A 15,346-nucleotide genomic window follows, 5' to 3' on the forward strand; every position below is an offset into this window, starting at 1 on the left:
CTATGATCATTCCGCACAAGGAGGTGGCAATGGTTTTATTCTCAACTAATCTGTACTAGCATTAGGATGCTGAAAACAGTCGTAAAGGAAATCGACATGAGGCTCAGAGAGTGGAATACCTCAAGAAACAACTGTCCCGATTACAGCATGAGAAAGCGATGTCAGCTCGGCAGCTCGGTGATCTCCGGAAAAGAGAGAGGTCTGGAAATGTTTCTCGGAATGTTTGATCATCGCTGGAAAACAAAGAAACATCCCTAACTTTTTTTGGATATTTGTTAGAATACCCCCTAAATTAAACACACTTACCAGTATATCGCGGTGCTGGACAAGAAATGAGAACTTAAGAGGCATTCTTTTAAAACACTAGCAAAGCAGAGACTAACCATAAGGGCATGCTGGTAATTTTGAAACTTGGGGGGTATTCTGGTAAATATCCCAAAAGCTAGGGATAATTTTTTGTCTTCTTTGATCAAGCATTACATCATGGGTGATTTGCACATTACCTCATTAACTATAGGCAGTGTATTGTGACCATCATCTACCGATTTTGCTCTTTTTAAGTTGTGCATGACTTAAAAACCTTTACAGGCAATTTGATTTGCAGCGCCGAAGCTTAGATGATGCATTGTGCCGAGTTAACTTCCTTCAGAGGTAAAAGGCTAAATAAACATCACCTTTACAGTCTCATCATATATATATGCGGAAATGATCCTTTTCTTGGTAAACTTTCAAAAATAGCCTCCTAATTGGATTGGTCTTACACAAAAACCGATCTTACCTATGCCCTTGTTCCGAAAGATCTATATAATTCATATGAGGTAGCTATTCTGTGATAGGCAATTAGACATTTGGTGCATGCATACAAGCTAAATGAGATTTCTGTAGAATATTTCTCGGGAAATGAGAGTTCATTATTTCTTATTATTGATAGTATCACAATTGTTGTAGTGAACTTGCCAAGAAGGAGCAAGACATTCTGGATTGCCAGTTGAGAGAAAAAGAGGCCAAGGCTCAGCTCTATGAGCTTCAATTAGGTCTACAAAAGGCACAAGCGGCCCAAATCGAGCCTCGGAAATTGCTAACGCTCCTCCCTGCATTGAAAGATTGGATACATTCTACAAAAAAGGTTGAAAATGCATAATTTAAGGGTCACTAATTTGTTTCCTGATGATGGCTTTTTGTTATCTAGATATGGTGTTTATGCTCATCATTAGTAGCTTGATTGATCCCAGGGGCCTGACAATCCATCTGATCACAACCCTCCGATTGACAACATTGTTTATGCTATTACAAAGGAAATCCAGATGCTTCAAAGTGCACTCTCTCATATTTCAAACAGAGCATGAAGAAAAGAAGTTAAAGTCTAGTCCTTAGAATCTTTATCAGTGTTCGAGCAAACCCTCGAGACCTTTTTGTGTAATTGTGTATTCTAGCATCCCTTAAGAGATATGGTGTAAGCTTGAAATTAACGAAAAAAGGTTTGTAAACTTGTCACAAGTGATCGATTGCCATGGGTGATGAAATCTGCTAATAGTCATTATTTAAAAGATTGGTCATTACCATTTTTTTCAAAACAATTCGTAAAATTAAGGCCAAAAGGATAATTGTATATGATAGGTTTCAATGAAAGAACACTGTATTAAAATTGAGGGAGCCAAAACTTGAGTGTAATATTAATAATGTCTCTTAAAAACATAAAATTGCCTATAAAATCAAAATTTACAACCATCATTATGGACGATACGAATATTCGATATAAAGATTAGCCAATGTATGGAGGTGCAACTACGAAACCCCAAAATTGGCATCTAAGGCTGAATATATGTAGAGATTCAAAATCAGAAACGATACAAAATTCACTCTTGGATATAAAAACATTGGTATGTATGAGATGTTTTATTATGTCTCTAGTTAGATGTGTATTGTTCTTAGGGTAGAACAATTATGAGATTTAGTATAATGATCCAATCTCACAAAAAATATATAGCTAGTTCTAGCCATAAGTAGTTAGTGGGCCTGGAATGAAATACATGGGTGGGGATGAGAAGGTAGCATGGAAATTGTAGGGTTGCAACCACCATAGTAGGTGCAATATTGGATATGATCTCTACATTCTACTTGTGATGGAACCTAGGGGCGCTTTGCCTTGGAGGGTTGTCTCTAAGCTCTAACTGATTGTGCTTGTAGTTGGGAAACCTTACTATGTGCCACTATGGGTGGAGATGTTGCTCTACAAAATAAATATGTATGGTGCTACATGTCCAACCTTAGTTCAATTGTGGTATGTATCAATTCATCTAGCATGTAGATGTCCAAGTTGTGACATTACAAATTGAACCCATTAGCTAAAAGTCTCATGATGTCATTTCAAAATATAATATCTTCTAAGAGAGCACTCTAGGTTTGGTCAAGTCTCCATTATGTAAAGTTCACAAAGTAGTATGGGGCAACATAGACGATAAAACCTATGATAAGAATGCTTTTTATATAGCCAAGTGCTCTCTCATACCCTCTTTATCTAGCATGAGTTGAACTCAACCTCAAACACTTAACCACATAATGTAGCCATTGTTGGTGGATCACTTACCATAGGTCGGGAATAACTCTTGCTACAATTCCTAGAATGAAGAAGACAAAGCTTGAAGGTAAAGTGGTTCAAATGGTAGCGTAGAAATATTGGGGTTGGCCTATGGATCTCTTGATAACATTGTGCATAACCTTGTCATGGTAGTGGGTCCTCAATAGGGGCAAGAGGAGGACGTGGCTTTCATTTTTAATTGATTATGTGGTGGATATCAAGTTCTTGTGCCTCCACAAAGGCATATATTGTGACCTACTCATGAGTAGCCTTTGTTTATCATTTTTTGGCCTTGTAACTTGCTCTAGAGCAAGCATTCATTTGTCATGGGACATAGACTATAGGGAAGGGAGAAGGGCAAAAGTCTATGGGAGGGACCTAATTGACGAGGTGTAAAGGACGTTTACTAGTATTTGGTTGATTAGTGTGGACAATAGTTGACAATAGAAGATCCTATTGCCCAAAGGATAAGGCACTGGTCTACGAAACCAAAGATACTAGGTTTGATCCCTAGTAGGATCGGTTAGGATTAGGTTCCTCTTCTTGAGAATGGAAACACAACAATGGCAAAGTACTCGGCAATGTTATGCAATCAATACATGCATGTATTGGGGAAGGGCTAATATTATGTATTTGAATGTAATCATCAATCACAACGATGCCGTTTAGATATTTTTAATGCACATTCTCTCAAGGGAACATATGAACAATGCCTTTCTTGGTTGGGCTCGTCGTGCTCTTGTTTGGCGCCTAGTTGTTGTATGCTATGTATTTGAATGTAGTCGTCAACAAGGATGACATCGTTTAAAATTTAGAAACAATATACACGAAGGCCCCCGAAACAAAAGGACTTTAACTTGTTAGAATTAGAATTAGAATTGTCCATAAAGAGGCCAATTTTGATCTATGGGACTAGAGTATACATGTGTTCTTGATATGTGTCTCCTTCCTAAAAAGGGGTATTTATACATTTAACTAATAGTTAATTGATTAAAGAGCCAAGTTTTGATCCTTGGACCTGCGGGTTATGGGCCCACCACGCTTCCACCACGCCACTCTGATTTTGACAACAATTGAACTTGTTCCCTTATAGTACATGAGTCGAGGCCTTACCATTAATATTTTGATGGGTTGAGGCAAAATGGGTGAAGCAAATGGCATTAGAAAGTCTAACATTGTCTTTGTGAGATCTTTGATTTGATCCCATAGCATGGTTGAAGTTCTACCTTTCATTGCCTTGGGGCATGGAATTTCTTCTCAACAAATCTGGTGATCCTAGTGTGTAAAGCTATCAACAAAATACATATCACATGGTCTCCCGCCTACTAGAGCAGAGTGGAACAGGAAGAAAATCGTAAGAATTGTGCTTATTCAAAAGAAATAGGTATTAGAACTTAATTCATTGCAATTTAAGATTGATGCATGGAGATAGAGAAGGGTAGGACAAAAGATGTGCTAGGGAGGGTACGAAAATAAGAAAGGATTTGGTCAATTGGTGTGGAGCATTTGGGGCCCTTGGTATAGTCAAAATATACATATGAATTTGATGGCTTGAAATACACATAAAATGGAAGAGCATACATATGTGAAATGAGTTACTGTCTCTTATATATATATATATATATATCAAATATATTTTCTATGGAATAACAATAAATAAACATTTAAAAAGAAATCTGACATCAAAATCAGAGTGGCGCAGCGGAAGCGTGGTGGGCCCATAACCCACAGGTCCGAGGATCGAAACCTCGCTCTGATAAAATTTTCCTTTTGCAGGGTTCTTATGTTTCAAATCCTTTGCATTGTTTTAATTTTAATTTCAATTTCATTTTATTCCATCCATCTATCTTGCAGCATAAGCACTTTCCTTTTTTTCCCACCCCTTCCCGAAACCCTAATTTTTACTTCTAGTTTTTTATCTCTTATCCCTTCCTATGCATTTCACAATTTGCATTTGGGTTGTTCACATCCCCGTGAGCTAATTGCAACTTCAACAAACTCTATACAGCTTGAAAATGATCTTTGATTTACCGACTGGTGGGCTCCATAATTGTAAATTCCGAATCACAAATATTACTCATCACAACCTGAATTCGGGTTTTGGTAGCCTAAGGATTTTGGCACATTGTGAGCTCTTTTTGCAGCTATTACTCTCCATTGATTTGCCTTTCTAAACATTGAAAATGATTAATTTCTACAAACTAACTGCTAAACAACCTTAAATTTGGCCCAATACAGTTAAATGCTACATCAATTGTGTGGATGTATATATACACACACATATATATACATGGATGAATGCAACCAGTGACACTCAAATGAGAGCATTGTCTCTATGATGAGTTGATGAGCGCTTAGACTAGAAAATATGACCAATTGTGATTTGCGAGAAAATGTGTTCTCGTTTGCTAAAATGCCAATTGCGTTTTTCAGCCAGAAATGTATGTATATTGACTAAAACTCCTACCTATGAGTATGTCTGTAGAAATCTCCACAAGATATTTGTTTTGAGTTTAGAGTTTCTGTTGTTGAGAAGGAAAACTCAACGCTGATTAGTAAAGAAAATGATTGCACGAGGAGATTATTCATTCGATGATATTCTTAGATTTTGTGCATTCATGTCGGAAACCATATCGTTTGAAGGTATTATTACAACCCACTAGTCAACAGGATCCAAAATCTCGCTCTGACGTAAAGCCTACTTTCTATGCTTTCATTTTTCTCCATCTTTTGATACTTCATTTACTGTACTTGATTTTCTTCAGATCTAGGTTACCTTCTTTTATGGCTTAGATTTGCTTTACTATTTGTTGACATTTTGAAAATGCACCGACTTATCGTAAAAACAATTTATGGTTCTTTTTTAATGGTCCTAATTCTGATGCAGAATGGATTAATCCCATATTTACTTCAAGGATCGTTATGTTCCTCATCCCGTGCTAAATTTCTTTCTATTACAATCAAACATTGAGAGGATATGAAATGTTCATGTCTAAACCCTAAACCCTAAACCTAGGGTAGAAAGTCTAGACTCATTGCTTTCCATGTGTGAAGGAGTTTTCCACAAAGTCTAACTTCCTGAGCTAAAAAGATTGAAGAGTTATTGCTCTGTATGATATGTGGCTATTCTTTCATGAGACAAATTCCTTCTCAAGGATGCAATCATGAAGGAAATATGACACATGTCAATGCATCCTTGAAAAAGGTTAACATATATCATCAATGCATTCATGAATTAAAGATAAGACATATCAATGTATTAGGCACAAAAGAATGTAATGAAGGACACCAAGCAAATTAGTAAAAAAAATACACAAAAATAAAGGGAACTACAAAAAACATGATCACAAAAACAGTAATTAATTGCAGTGCTAATCAGAAATTTATTTCAATCATGAAGGAGGGTGTTCTATATACAGTTGTACATCAAGAGGTTTGCAGGTCATGGATTTGATTGGTGTGATCATAGGTGGCTGGTCCCAAAACTTGGCTTCAGCTGGTACCCACATATGACCTCTCCCATCTGCATCCCCCGGTAGTTTCTTTGAGAACATAACTATCTCCCATGAAGTCTCTGCAGCACAAAAAAACATTTCTGCCATGTCCCACAAAGCTATAAAAATCTTTAAACCCTTTTTTTTCTCAGGAGAGAACCAGCAAAAAGCAGCTCATTTTTTATGAAGCATTGTGACCTTAAACTATATGTGCATATACATTACATTCGTAAGAACATAAACGCATACATCAAACATCCCATCTTTGTGTGCATATGCATCTATCCCAAGTATGTACATCAATAATACATACTGATGAACACAGACAAACACATCGACACATAGTATTTATTTGTGCAAACACGAACATATGTGTTTTATACCTGGCATTAAAGTTTTAAGTAAAGTCCATGATCAGTAAGAGTGGAATGAACCTGGTGGCAAAGTTCGCAAAAGGGGAGCTGAAACAGAAAGTTTGAGGAAGAATGCTCGTAACGCGTACCCGATTTCTGTTACTGGTAAGTGATCATCGATATGCTCCGGATGAACTCTTACTTGGAATGTGAATTTCTCAAAGACTTGATTACCTTTGTCTTTGAAGACCACGGCAAGCTTTTCCACAAAACCCTAAGTACAAGAGAAAACAAACAATTGGTTACCCTAACCATAAAGAAGAACATAGAGATAATCGACATGAATCGCAGGGAAAAAAACCTGTATACACACATTCTGAATCCAAGGCAAGGCACTGGAGATACTCGAATTTATGTATTCTCTTAAATCCGGATGTCTTGGCCATTGAACAGGAACATTCAGATATCTTCTTCTCTCGAAAACCTCTGTGTCAAAATATAAGTTGTTGTTCCAACCCTAAGTATGGTTATAATAAAGATTTCCAATCGATAAAGCGTAATCATGAAGTAAAGAAGGGGAAGGGGGGGGGGGGGGGATTGGGGAAATATGCAATAACAATGACAAGAAAAGATGTAATTGATACATCTCTCATTCTCGCTGCCTTCCTGTGTAAATTAATTCAAAAACCAATAAGGATGAATGAAAGAGAAAACAGACAAAACCTGATGGATAAACCCCTCTGACAGACAGCAACAGAGTGATGGAAACTTGAAGAAACTCCCCAAGCAAGGAAGCCATTTCATCTGGATGTTTTTTTTTGTTTGTTTGTTTTGTTTCTCAAAAAGCAAGTGAGCCACATATGTTGAATACATATACATATACACAACACCAAAAAAAAAGAACATTTGCAAGGGAAGAATGAGAAGAAGAAAAAGGAAGAGAGAGGTTCAACCTGAGGGAGACAGTTGGCGGTTGCGATCCATGGAGCAGGCTGAAAAGGATCAACAGAAGAAGCTTTTAAACCCACATAATTAGTTGCCTCCTTTCTCCTTCTTGTTGGGCGATGGAGTGAAGTGACTGACTGATTCATTACATCTCTCTGTCTGTCTGTCTTCACCCTTGAACTAACAATCTGCAACGGTTCGGTTCGAGAGGGTCAAAACCGAACCGGATTGGAACCGAACCAGTTAAAATTTTTTTAACCTGAACCGAACCACGAAACTGTTAAACCGCGGTTTCGGTTTTCACTTAGGTCAAATTTTAAATTTTAAATATTTCATTTTTTTAAAAATTTTTTAAATTTTAAAGATGTTCGTAAATATGTGAGAATAAGGTCTAAAAATGAAAAATGAAAAGATTGTTTAAAAACAATTTTTAAAACAATTTTAAAATAAAATAAAAATAAAAAACCGTTAAACCGCAATTTCTAACTGTTGAAACCAAACTATTAAAAAAAACCTAAACCTGAACCAAACCAATTTGTTTTAACTGTTAAGTTGCGGTTTTTGTGGTTCGGTTCGGTTCAAACCGAACCGTTGCCAATTGTTACTCTTGACTCTATTTCTATGATAGGAATGCTATACATACATACGTCGTTGTTAGAACACATTCCATTAGAAGCGTTTGATTGGCCATACTTTTAGAACGCCTTCAATTAGTAGCGTTTGATCGTCCATACTTTTATAATACGTCCAATCGCCCCATATGTACTTACTTACAACACATTTGATCACAAGTGTTCAATTGGCCATACTTTAGAACACAATTCTATTAGAAGCATTCGATCGGTCATAATTCTAGAAACACGTTTGATCATAAGTGTTCGATTCGCCATACCTCCTCATATGCCCATCATGATACATACATACATACATGCGGAAATATACATGTGTTTGTGTTTGTAAGAATAGAATAGATGTTCTATAGCCCATGACGAGGCAAATCTTGACCTATGGGACCAAATCAACATGTCGTCTTGTATATGTGACCCCTTCCTCAAAAAGGGGGTTATTACTGTGGAGTAAAAAATTCTCCCTATTGGGAAAATAATGCATGCACATATGTGCCCACCCTTCTTGGTGGAAATTTGAGCACGTGCCTGAATCAATCCTTACCCGAAGAAGATGAGCTAGTTTGGGATGATGGAAGTGCATATCTGGAAACTTGTTTGGATCAGTTTGCTCCCATGGTTGTATAAGTATGAGCATTAGCGTGGTTATGTGGTGGATTGTGTATTTATGGACTCATCGGGCTTTTGGCAGTATGGAATGACAAGACTTCAAAGATGCCTTATGTTGCAAAGAAATTTCCCTACAATAACCTTCGAGTTGAGCTTTGTGAAAAGCCTTGAATCATTATAAAAAATTGTGTTGTAGTGTTCATGGAGCTTCATGTATGATTAGGATGCTATCAATAAGAGTATTTGGTGTTTGATACTACCATTGGCAAGACATACAATTCCTCAGACCAAAGAGAGATTGACATTAGGAGATACAAATTTTATCAAACTTGTTAAAAAGATCAAACAATGGCATGCCATCACATTTGGAGTGTTTGGCCTATTGCAAGATACCAAAGGGTGTTTTTACTACCCTTTTGAAGAAGATTTTCGACCCTTAGATCAATTCACGTATCATTTAGAGAGATGTTTAGAATTCTATCTATAGAAGATTCACGTACATATATGTTTTCCATGAGAGAGTGGAGCCACCCATGGAGGTACTACTGCCCAATGACAGATCATGGACTTCTTCAGAGGGATCACACATAAACTCCTTGACGACACCATGCACAATGGCACATCCACACCATCCTCCTTGGGGGAACCTAGATGATAGAATCAACCAACTAGATTGTTCTCATCAACCTCTAATGCACGGTTTTGCACCATTTAGAACAACTACATTGATGGATCTAGACCATCATCATATGTCACCAAGCACGCTCAAGCATCTTTTACCATGGAGGATATTGAGATTGTTATTCTAGAGAGACCACCGGGGATCTCATGAAATGAGTTCCACTGATCTCTATGTTAGTAGTGGGGTCACCATCCTCTTCGTTTATGTTTAAGGATTTAAGTTTTTTTATGTAAAAGAACTATAGGAAAAGTTTCTTTACCATAGAAATGTTTCTTTTCTCCTTTTGTTTTGCCTTGTTATCAAACAGTGTATCATATTTCACCTTGATGTAATTTCTTTAGCTTAATAGGTCATTATGGCCTTTCAAAGATGCCATGGATCTAGGTTAACTTCAATCATTCCTCAACAATGAGCTTTATGTACTTGGATAGGATATGGTGGATGTATTATTCTATTTCATTTTTCTCACTCCTTTTGAATCATTATCAGAGGATTCCCTACATTGTTTTCCATGGCAAGAAGCCATTTTTGCATGGGAATTTTCAATACAAGTAGCAATCAACAACAATTATGTTTGAGTCGAGCCAAACTACATAAACCACGGCTTAATGGCTTAACGGTTTAAATGGTTCAAATTGGTTTTGTTCCAGTTTGAATATTTGTAAACAGTTCGGTTTTATTCAAGTTTGAATATTTATGAATGGTGTGTTTTGGGGGTTCAACGGTTTGGTTTAAGCCTTTATCAACTTAATTTGTTTGCACTTTAAAGAACATAACACCTAATCAACACACTAGCAAGTGAGTCTAACTAAGAGAATGGAAACTAATATAGTCCGAGACTCTTAAAATGAGAACATTTGCCACTTTAGTAAAACCCAAAGGTGGGATAATAGAGCAAATTATGGTAGATATAGATATATTTGGAGGTCAAGTATGACCCCTAAGACCAAAAAATATAACATTTTCACATGTAATACACGAGAAAGTAAGCAGTGAGTCTCAATGTTCAAGAATGTCGCAATCAAGGTGCATTATTCTGATTGTGAGAGAAATTTGTGCACGGATTGGGTTTGGTCGAAGATGTGTGGAAAACATAGTTGGATGTGATCAAACACAAAGCATTATATCAAAGTGTGATACTAAAACACTTGAACTTGTTTAGGGCAAAGTGGGCATAGTCAATTAATCTTACCTTGTCTCACATCGTAGTGAGTGTGAGCTAAGTCACTTTGTCTTTTTCTTTTTCCTCTAAACCTTTCTTCTTAACATTAATTTTGTCACCAATTGCAATTTTTCATGTGAGTGTGAGCTGGTTTTTTGCAATGCACTAAGACATGCTTTACTTTGCAAGATAAAACATGTTTAAGAGACTAATGTACAACAAATGATACACAACAAATGATCAATATATCATTATGTACATACACAAGTAAAGCAAAAGCTCATTTTTTGCAATGCACTAAGACATGCTTATTTTGCAAGATAAAAATATTTATTTTTAAGAATGACAATTAAGTGAAAGGTAAATTGGGAAATTTGAAAGACTAAATCAGTTCATAAAAAACAGAAACACACTTGTAACAACCATTAATAATTGATGTTACTATATCCCACAGCTCATAAATTCATACTCTTACTATTTTGCGCTACAATTTCATTAAATTCATCCTATTATATGCTGATAAAGATAGGAAGATAATATTTTTCAGAATCCTTTCACGAAGAATACAAAAACTTCATGGTTTGGGATAGACCTGCAAAATTAGGGGTCTAAGGCACCATGATTATTCCAAATATAGAAACAAGTGTCACGGTGGATAACTCATGTATAACAATTCCGAGTATAGTAACGGCAGCATAACTTATAGTGAATAAGTTGTTCATACATGTATTTATATATATTTTTTCTGATAATGGATAACTTATATATAGCCAATGGCTATAAGATGTTACTTAATAATAACACCATATACTAGCTAAACTTAACAATGGAAATATTCATAGATATCACCAGTGAGAGCTATAGCACTAGCTCCAGTTGCCAGTATCACCATAAACCATGCTTTCAGCTTCTCTTGCCATGTGGCAATGCCATAGATATCCCTACAAATTAAGCTTAGAAATTAATATGCAATGCAATCATCATGTTTTCTCTAAAGAGAATATAAAGACAGAAAATCTAAAACAGAGAAATACTAAATACTTTTACAAAAAAATTAGACTTCAATGTAAAAGGTTTTTTATGCATAGCATTATGAAAGAGACATACCAAATACCTAAAGAAAGAGAAATACTAAATATTTGTACAAAAAAATTAGGGTTCAATGTAGCAGTTCTTTTATCGCATAGCATGGTGAAAGAGAAATACAAATACCCTAACATTAAAAAAATAGAGGCTTATTAAAAACCATGATCTGAAAAAAAGTCTCAATTTCACCTAATCAAACAAGGATTTGCTTTTAATTAATTAAATATTCTTGAAATCCTAAATATTCAAGAAAGTTCCTGTTAGGAGATTTTAGTAAATGTTTTAGAAAAGAATATGGCTGTGAATTTTATTAAAAACATGCGTGAGTGTTTTTCTCCACTCTTCAAAAAATTGAACACAAAAGCTACTCTCAAAAATGTAGTCGTCAAGGTGGGTTACGGTGAATCATGAAGAATGGGAACTGGAAGGTAGCCTAATGTATCACATGTTCTAACTTAGAATCAGCGGTATATAAACATATTGTATATTCTAACAAAGAAAAATTAGAACCTATAATAGGAATGATAAAAACTTCCAACCTTAGTACAAGTATCCCAGGAAAGACAAAACCAAGACAAACTGCCGAAGTAGACCCTGTCAATTGAAAAGCATGCCAGATATCGGGAATAAATGAAGCACCGACAAACGATGAAATAACAAGGCAAAATGTGAGAAATGAGAATCTCCGGATATCTCGTGAAAGTGGTCCAGCCCTTGGGAAGATCAACCCATCTAAGTTGATCCGAAGCGAGAAATTCAATAATGGGAACACGAGCATTAGATGGATTGCATATCCAACACGTATGATGCATGATAATATGGCACTGTATGGCACTCCAAGATCATGATCAAAGTTGGACAGGACATCAGTTAGAGTGTCCTCTCCGAACAATAGATATCCGAATACACTTGTTGCCAGGTAGATCGATGTGCATAGTACCAATGATGTTTGAATCACTGTCTTTGAGTCAGATGACTTCTCCAATTCATTCAGTATCGGATGTACTGTATAAAAAAACATAAGAACAGATTCCAATATATAACTCTCTCTCTCTCTATCGCTCACTCCCACATATTTGGCAATTGGGATTTAATAATTTTTTTATATAAAACTCTCTCTCTCTCTCTCACACACACACACACACATAGTATTTGCCAATCGGGATTTAATAAATTTTTACCAGAGTGATGGCAAACATATGATGTTACTACAACTGGTACCACTGAGAAGTAGGTGAAGATGGTTGATGCGTTGCCAAGATTCGGGAAAAATAAATTTGGTATTTCAACCATCCCAATAACAACCTTGTACATTACAACAGTAGCTGTCGCAACAACAAATAAAACTGCCAATGCAACTGAGACGGCTGAAGAAAGCTTTAACGAATCTGGAAATTACGCAACTGTCACTGATCTAGGCAGTGTGAATCAATAAAAACACATTCATGTCTCAGAGTATTGCCTCAAAAATGCAACACTCACATAAAAGACTTTTACACACTCATTTATAACGGAATGGTTTGTGTGTGAAGGGGAGATCTACTCAATGCACACAAGGAATGGTTTGTATGTCAAAACAAAGATATTTACCAACGTGACGGAAAGACACCAAAGGAACAAGAATGAAAACTGTTGTAAAAAGCATCACAGTTGTTCGCCCATTCCACCATGTCTGGCCCCTGGCCCATTCTTCTAAAACCCCGGAGTGGTGAACAGATGACGCATCAGTTCCAGACAACACATCCGCTGAAAAAAAACTTTAAAACATATAAGGCCTCTAATAAGAAGTACAAAAATGGACAAGGAAGAAATAGGAAAAAAACAAATATCAAATAATAACAAAATAAATGTCTGTAAGAACACACTATATAGTAGTAGTATTGGCTTGGTTGGAGATGTTATACCAATAATGATGAGGTAGATAACAAGGAGCCCAAAATTGTTGATAATAACACAGATTTGCAAGACAATGCGTCCAGGTCGACCAAATGAATCAGACATTACACCACCATATGATATGGCCTTGCCCGAAGATGAGTATCTCATGAGGAAATCAATCGAAGTATATGTGAGGAATCCAACGAATATAATCATAACAAGGCCAGGGATCAAGCCAATGGTTCTCATTGTGGCTGGAAGACCCATAATGCCTGCCCCGACAATGCTTGTGGAGAGACTAAATATAGCACTGGGAACTGATGCAGCATTGTAACCATCATGGAGTAGATCATCTCGATACTTCTTTGGTAACAACAAGGGAGAAGATGGTTTAGATGTACTGTCATCACCAAATGCCATCAGTGGCTAGTTTCACCTTTTTCTCTCGTTATTTATGTTTTTTCCTATTGAATGAATTAGAAGGAAAAAGACAACTATTTCTAATGCTTTCTTTTTGTAGTTCCCCTTCCTGATCGATCTGCTTCTGAGACAATCCTTATGCTTTCTTGTATTTCACTTTCAGTGGCCTCTTTTCTTCTTAATCACAAAAACTCTTATGATTTTTGTGTTCAGCTCCTTTGCTTTCTTCTTATTGAAAAATTTGGTTGATCAACAACATTTTTGCCTTCAAAGTGAATGCTTCTCCACAAATTCTCTTATTGAAAAGATTGGTAAATCTTTTACCGTATTGCATATCCAGATAATCTTCTATTTCATTTCTTTGCTTCTTTTCTCTTATTGCCTGAGAAGGCAAATCAAGCACTGTTGGATCCCTGGTATAGCAATAGATTAATATCCAAAACACATTTCTCCACAGGGTTTCCTTTTTCTTTTCGATTCCTTCTTGTTTCTCTCTACATTCCAAGAAACACAGTGTTCAGATGTATACATAAGCATGGAAAGGAAGACAAAACAGAAAACAACCTCAGAAGAAAATTGAAAAAGCAAAACATGATATCAAATGATCAACGAGAATGAAATGCACAAGAATTAACCTTTTACATGTGTATATTATAAAAACGACAAGATAATATTATGATGTGAGATTATGTAAAAATCCAGGCAACATATTGTAGAAGAAGATGATCATGTGAAATTATGTGAAAAATGGAAAGAGATTGGAGCAACCCAATGTTGCTGGTGGTGACATTACTATCCAAAAATTATGTGAGAAATTGGTGCAAAAACTTCTGCAGAAGATGGTAGTCCAATGCGAAATTATGTGAACAATGATGAAGAACTCTACATGAAAATGACGGCTCAAAAAGGCGATTGAATCATCCAAAAAAGATACAAAAAAAAACCACAATATTTCTTGCCTTCAAATTATTATCATTTAAGCTTCACAATAATGCAGATGAATTCGGATTGAGAATATCAGAATATTTGTAGCAGAAACAGAAAGTATGATGTGAAATCATGACTCAAAATGATATAAAAAATGCAGGAAAATGAGCCCCAAACTAAAAAGAAGCACAAGAGTAACAAAGACAAAATAACTAACCACTTTAGAGAAGAATTAAAATGTTGACTAGGAATCAATTCTCGGAATCACATGAAATGATGATGATGACGGTATAAATGACATGAAAAACACAGAGATTTGTGGCAAGTATACAAAGACCTCTAAATTCTTACCTCCAAATGAAGACTTCCAAAAACCAGCCTTCTTACTATAAACAAGTGAGGAAGGAAAATCCAAGGCCTGAATCCATGGCGAAAAAACTTGCCAAACAACTTTCTTTGTGTTCCCATGGTTTTCCTTGTCTTCTTTCTTTCTTTCTTTCCTTCTTGCTAAATCTGTACATAGGAAATACATATAGTGGCAATGTCAAACAGCCTCATATCATCATCATCATCACCATCACCATCA

The 15,346-nt window shown here is 36.1% G+C and overlaps 3 protein-coding genes and 1 non-coding gene across 4 annotated transcripts in view; 2 read left to right on the top strand and 2 right to left on the bottom strand.

Annotated features, from left to right (window-relative positions):
* LOC147852186 (uncharacterized) overlaps positions 1-1,491 on the top strand; it is a 3,779-nt gene extending 2,288 nt beyond the window's left edge. Inside the window, exons 5-8 of the mRNA XM_087333784.1 lie at positions 66-199; positions 589-651; positions 949-1,126; positions 1,233-1,491. Coding sequence (XP_087189910.1) covers positions 66-199; positions 589-651; positions 949-1,126; positions 1,233-1,346 — 489 coding nt within the window. The 3' untranslated portion in view covers positions 1,347-1,491. The remainder of the gene's footprint in view (positions 1-65; positions 200-588; positions 652-948; positions 1,127-1,232) is intronic.
* A 2,774-nt stretch (positions 1,492-4,265) lies between these two features.
* TRNAM-CAU (transfer RNA methionine (anticodon CAU)) lies at positions 4,266-4,337 on the top strand. Its single transcript has one exon. It is a non-coding gene; the product is annotated as a tRNA-Met (tRNA).
* A 1,596-nt stretch (positions 4,338-5,933) lies between these two features.
* On the bottom strand, positions 5,934-7,494 carry REV7 (DNA-binding HORMA family protein). The gene is made up of 5 exons (XM_087334157.1): positions 7,379-7,494; positions 7,149-7,229; positions 6,799-6,911; positions 6,507-6,699; positions 5,934-6,152 (listed from the first exon to the last, which is right to left on the bottom strand). Exons 1-5 carry the CDS (start codon positions 7,407-7,409, stop codon positions 5,971-5,973), a joined length of 600 nt encoding a protein of 199 aa, XP_087190283.1. The 5' UTR covers positions 7,410-7,494; the 3' UTR covers positions 5,934-5,970.
* Positions 7,495-10,973: 3,479 nt separating this feature from the next.
* On the bottom strand, positions 10,974-14,459 carry LOC147852189 (amino acid transporter AVT6A-like). The gene is made up of 5 exons (XM_087334466.1): positions 13,440-14,459; positions 13,126-13,281; positions 12,717-12,923; positions 12,075-12,540; positions 10,974-11,390 (listed from the first exon to the last, which is right to left on the bottom strand). The coding sequence occupies exons 1-5, from the start codon at positions 13,831-13,833 to the stop codon at positions 11,270-11,272; spliced, it is 1,344 nt and encodes a 447-aa protein (XP_087190592.1). The 5' UTR covers positions 13,834-14,459; the 3' UTR covers positions 10,974-11,269.
* Between the last annotated feature and the right edge of the window lie 887 nt (positions 14,460-15,346).

The sequence above is a fragment of the Azolla caroliniana genome, unplaced genomic scaffold (assembly GCF_043228905.1).
Source record: "Azolla caroliniana isolate FFs.n. ecotype wild unplaced genomic scaffold, voAzoCaro1.0.p SCAF_18, whole genome shotgun sequence".
Lineage (NCBI taxonomy): Eukaryota > Viridiplantae > Streptophyta > Polypodiopsida > Salviniales > Salviniaceae > Azolla > Azolla caroliniana.

Bases quoted from the DNA above. Each gene is read 5' to 3' on its own strand.
- LOC147852189 (XM_087334466.1), bottom strand. From the start codon at position 13,833: ATGGCATTTGGTGATGACAGTACATCTAAACCATCTTCTCCCTTGTTG. The intron at 13,282-13,439 runs GTATAACATCTC...GTTTTTTTTCAG, and splicing joins TATCTACCTCATCATTATTG to CGGATGTGTTGTCTGGAACT. The intron at 11,391-12,074 runs GTTGGAAGTTTT...CTTAATTTGTAG, and splicing joins CCTGGGATACTTGTACTAAG to GGATATCTATGGCATTGCCA.
- REV7 (XM_087334157.1), bottom strand. From the start codon at position 7,409: ATGGATCGCAACCGCCAACTGTCTCCCTCAG. The intron at 6,912-7,148 runs GTTTTGTCTGTT...ATTTTGACACAG, and splicing joins CAGAGGGGTTTATCCATCAG to AGGTTTTCGAGAGAAGAAGA. The intron at 6,700-6,798 runs GTGTGTATACAG...TCTTGTACTTAG, and splicing joins CCTTGCCTTGGATTCAGAAT to GGTTTTGTGGAAAAGCTTGC.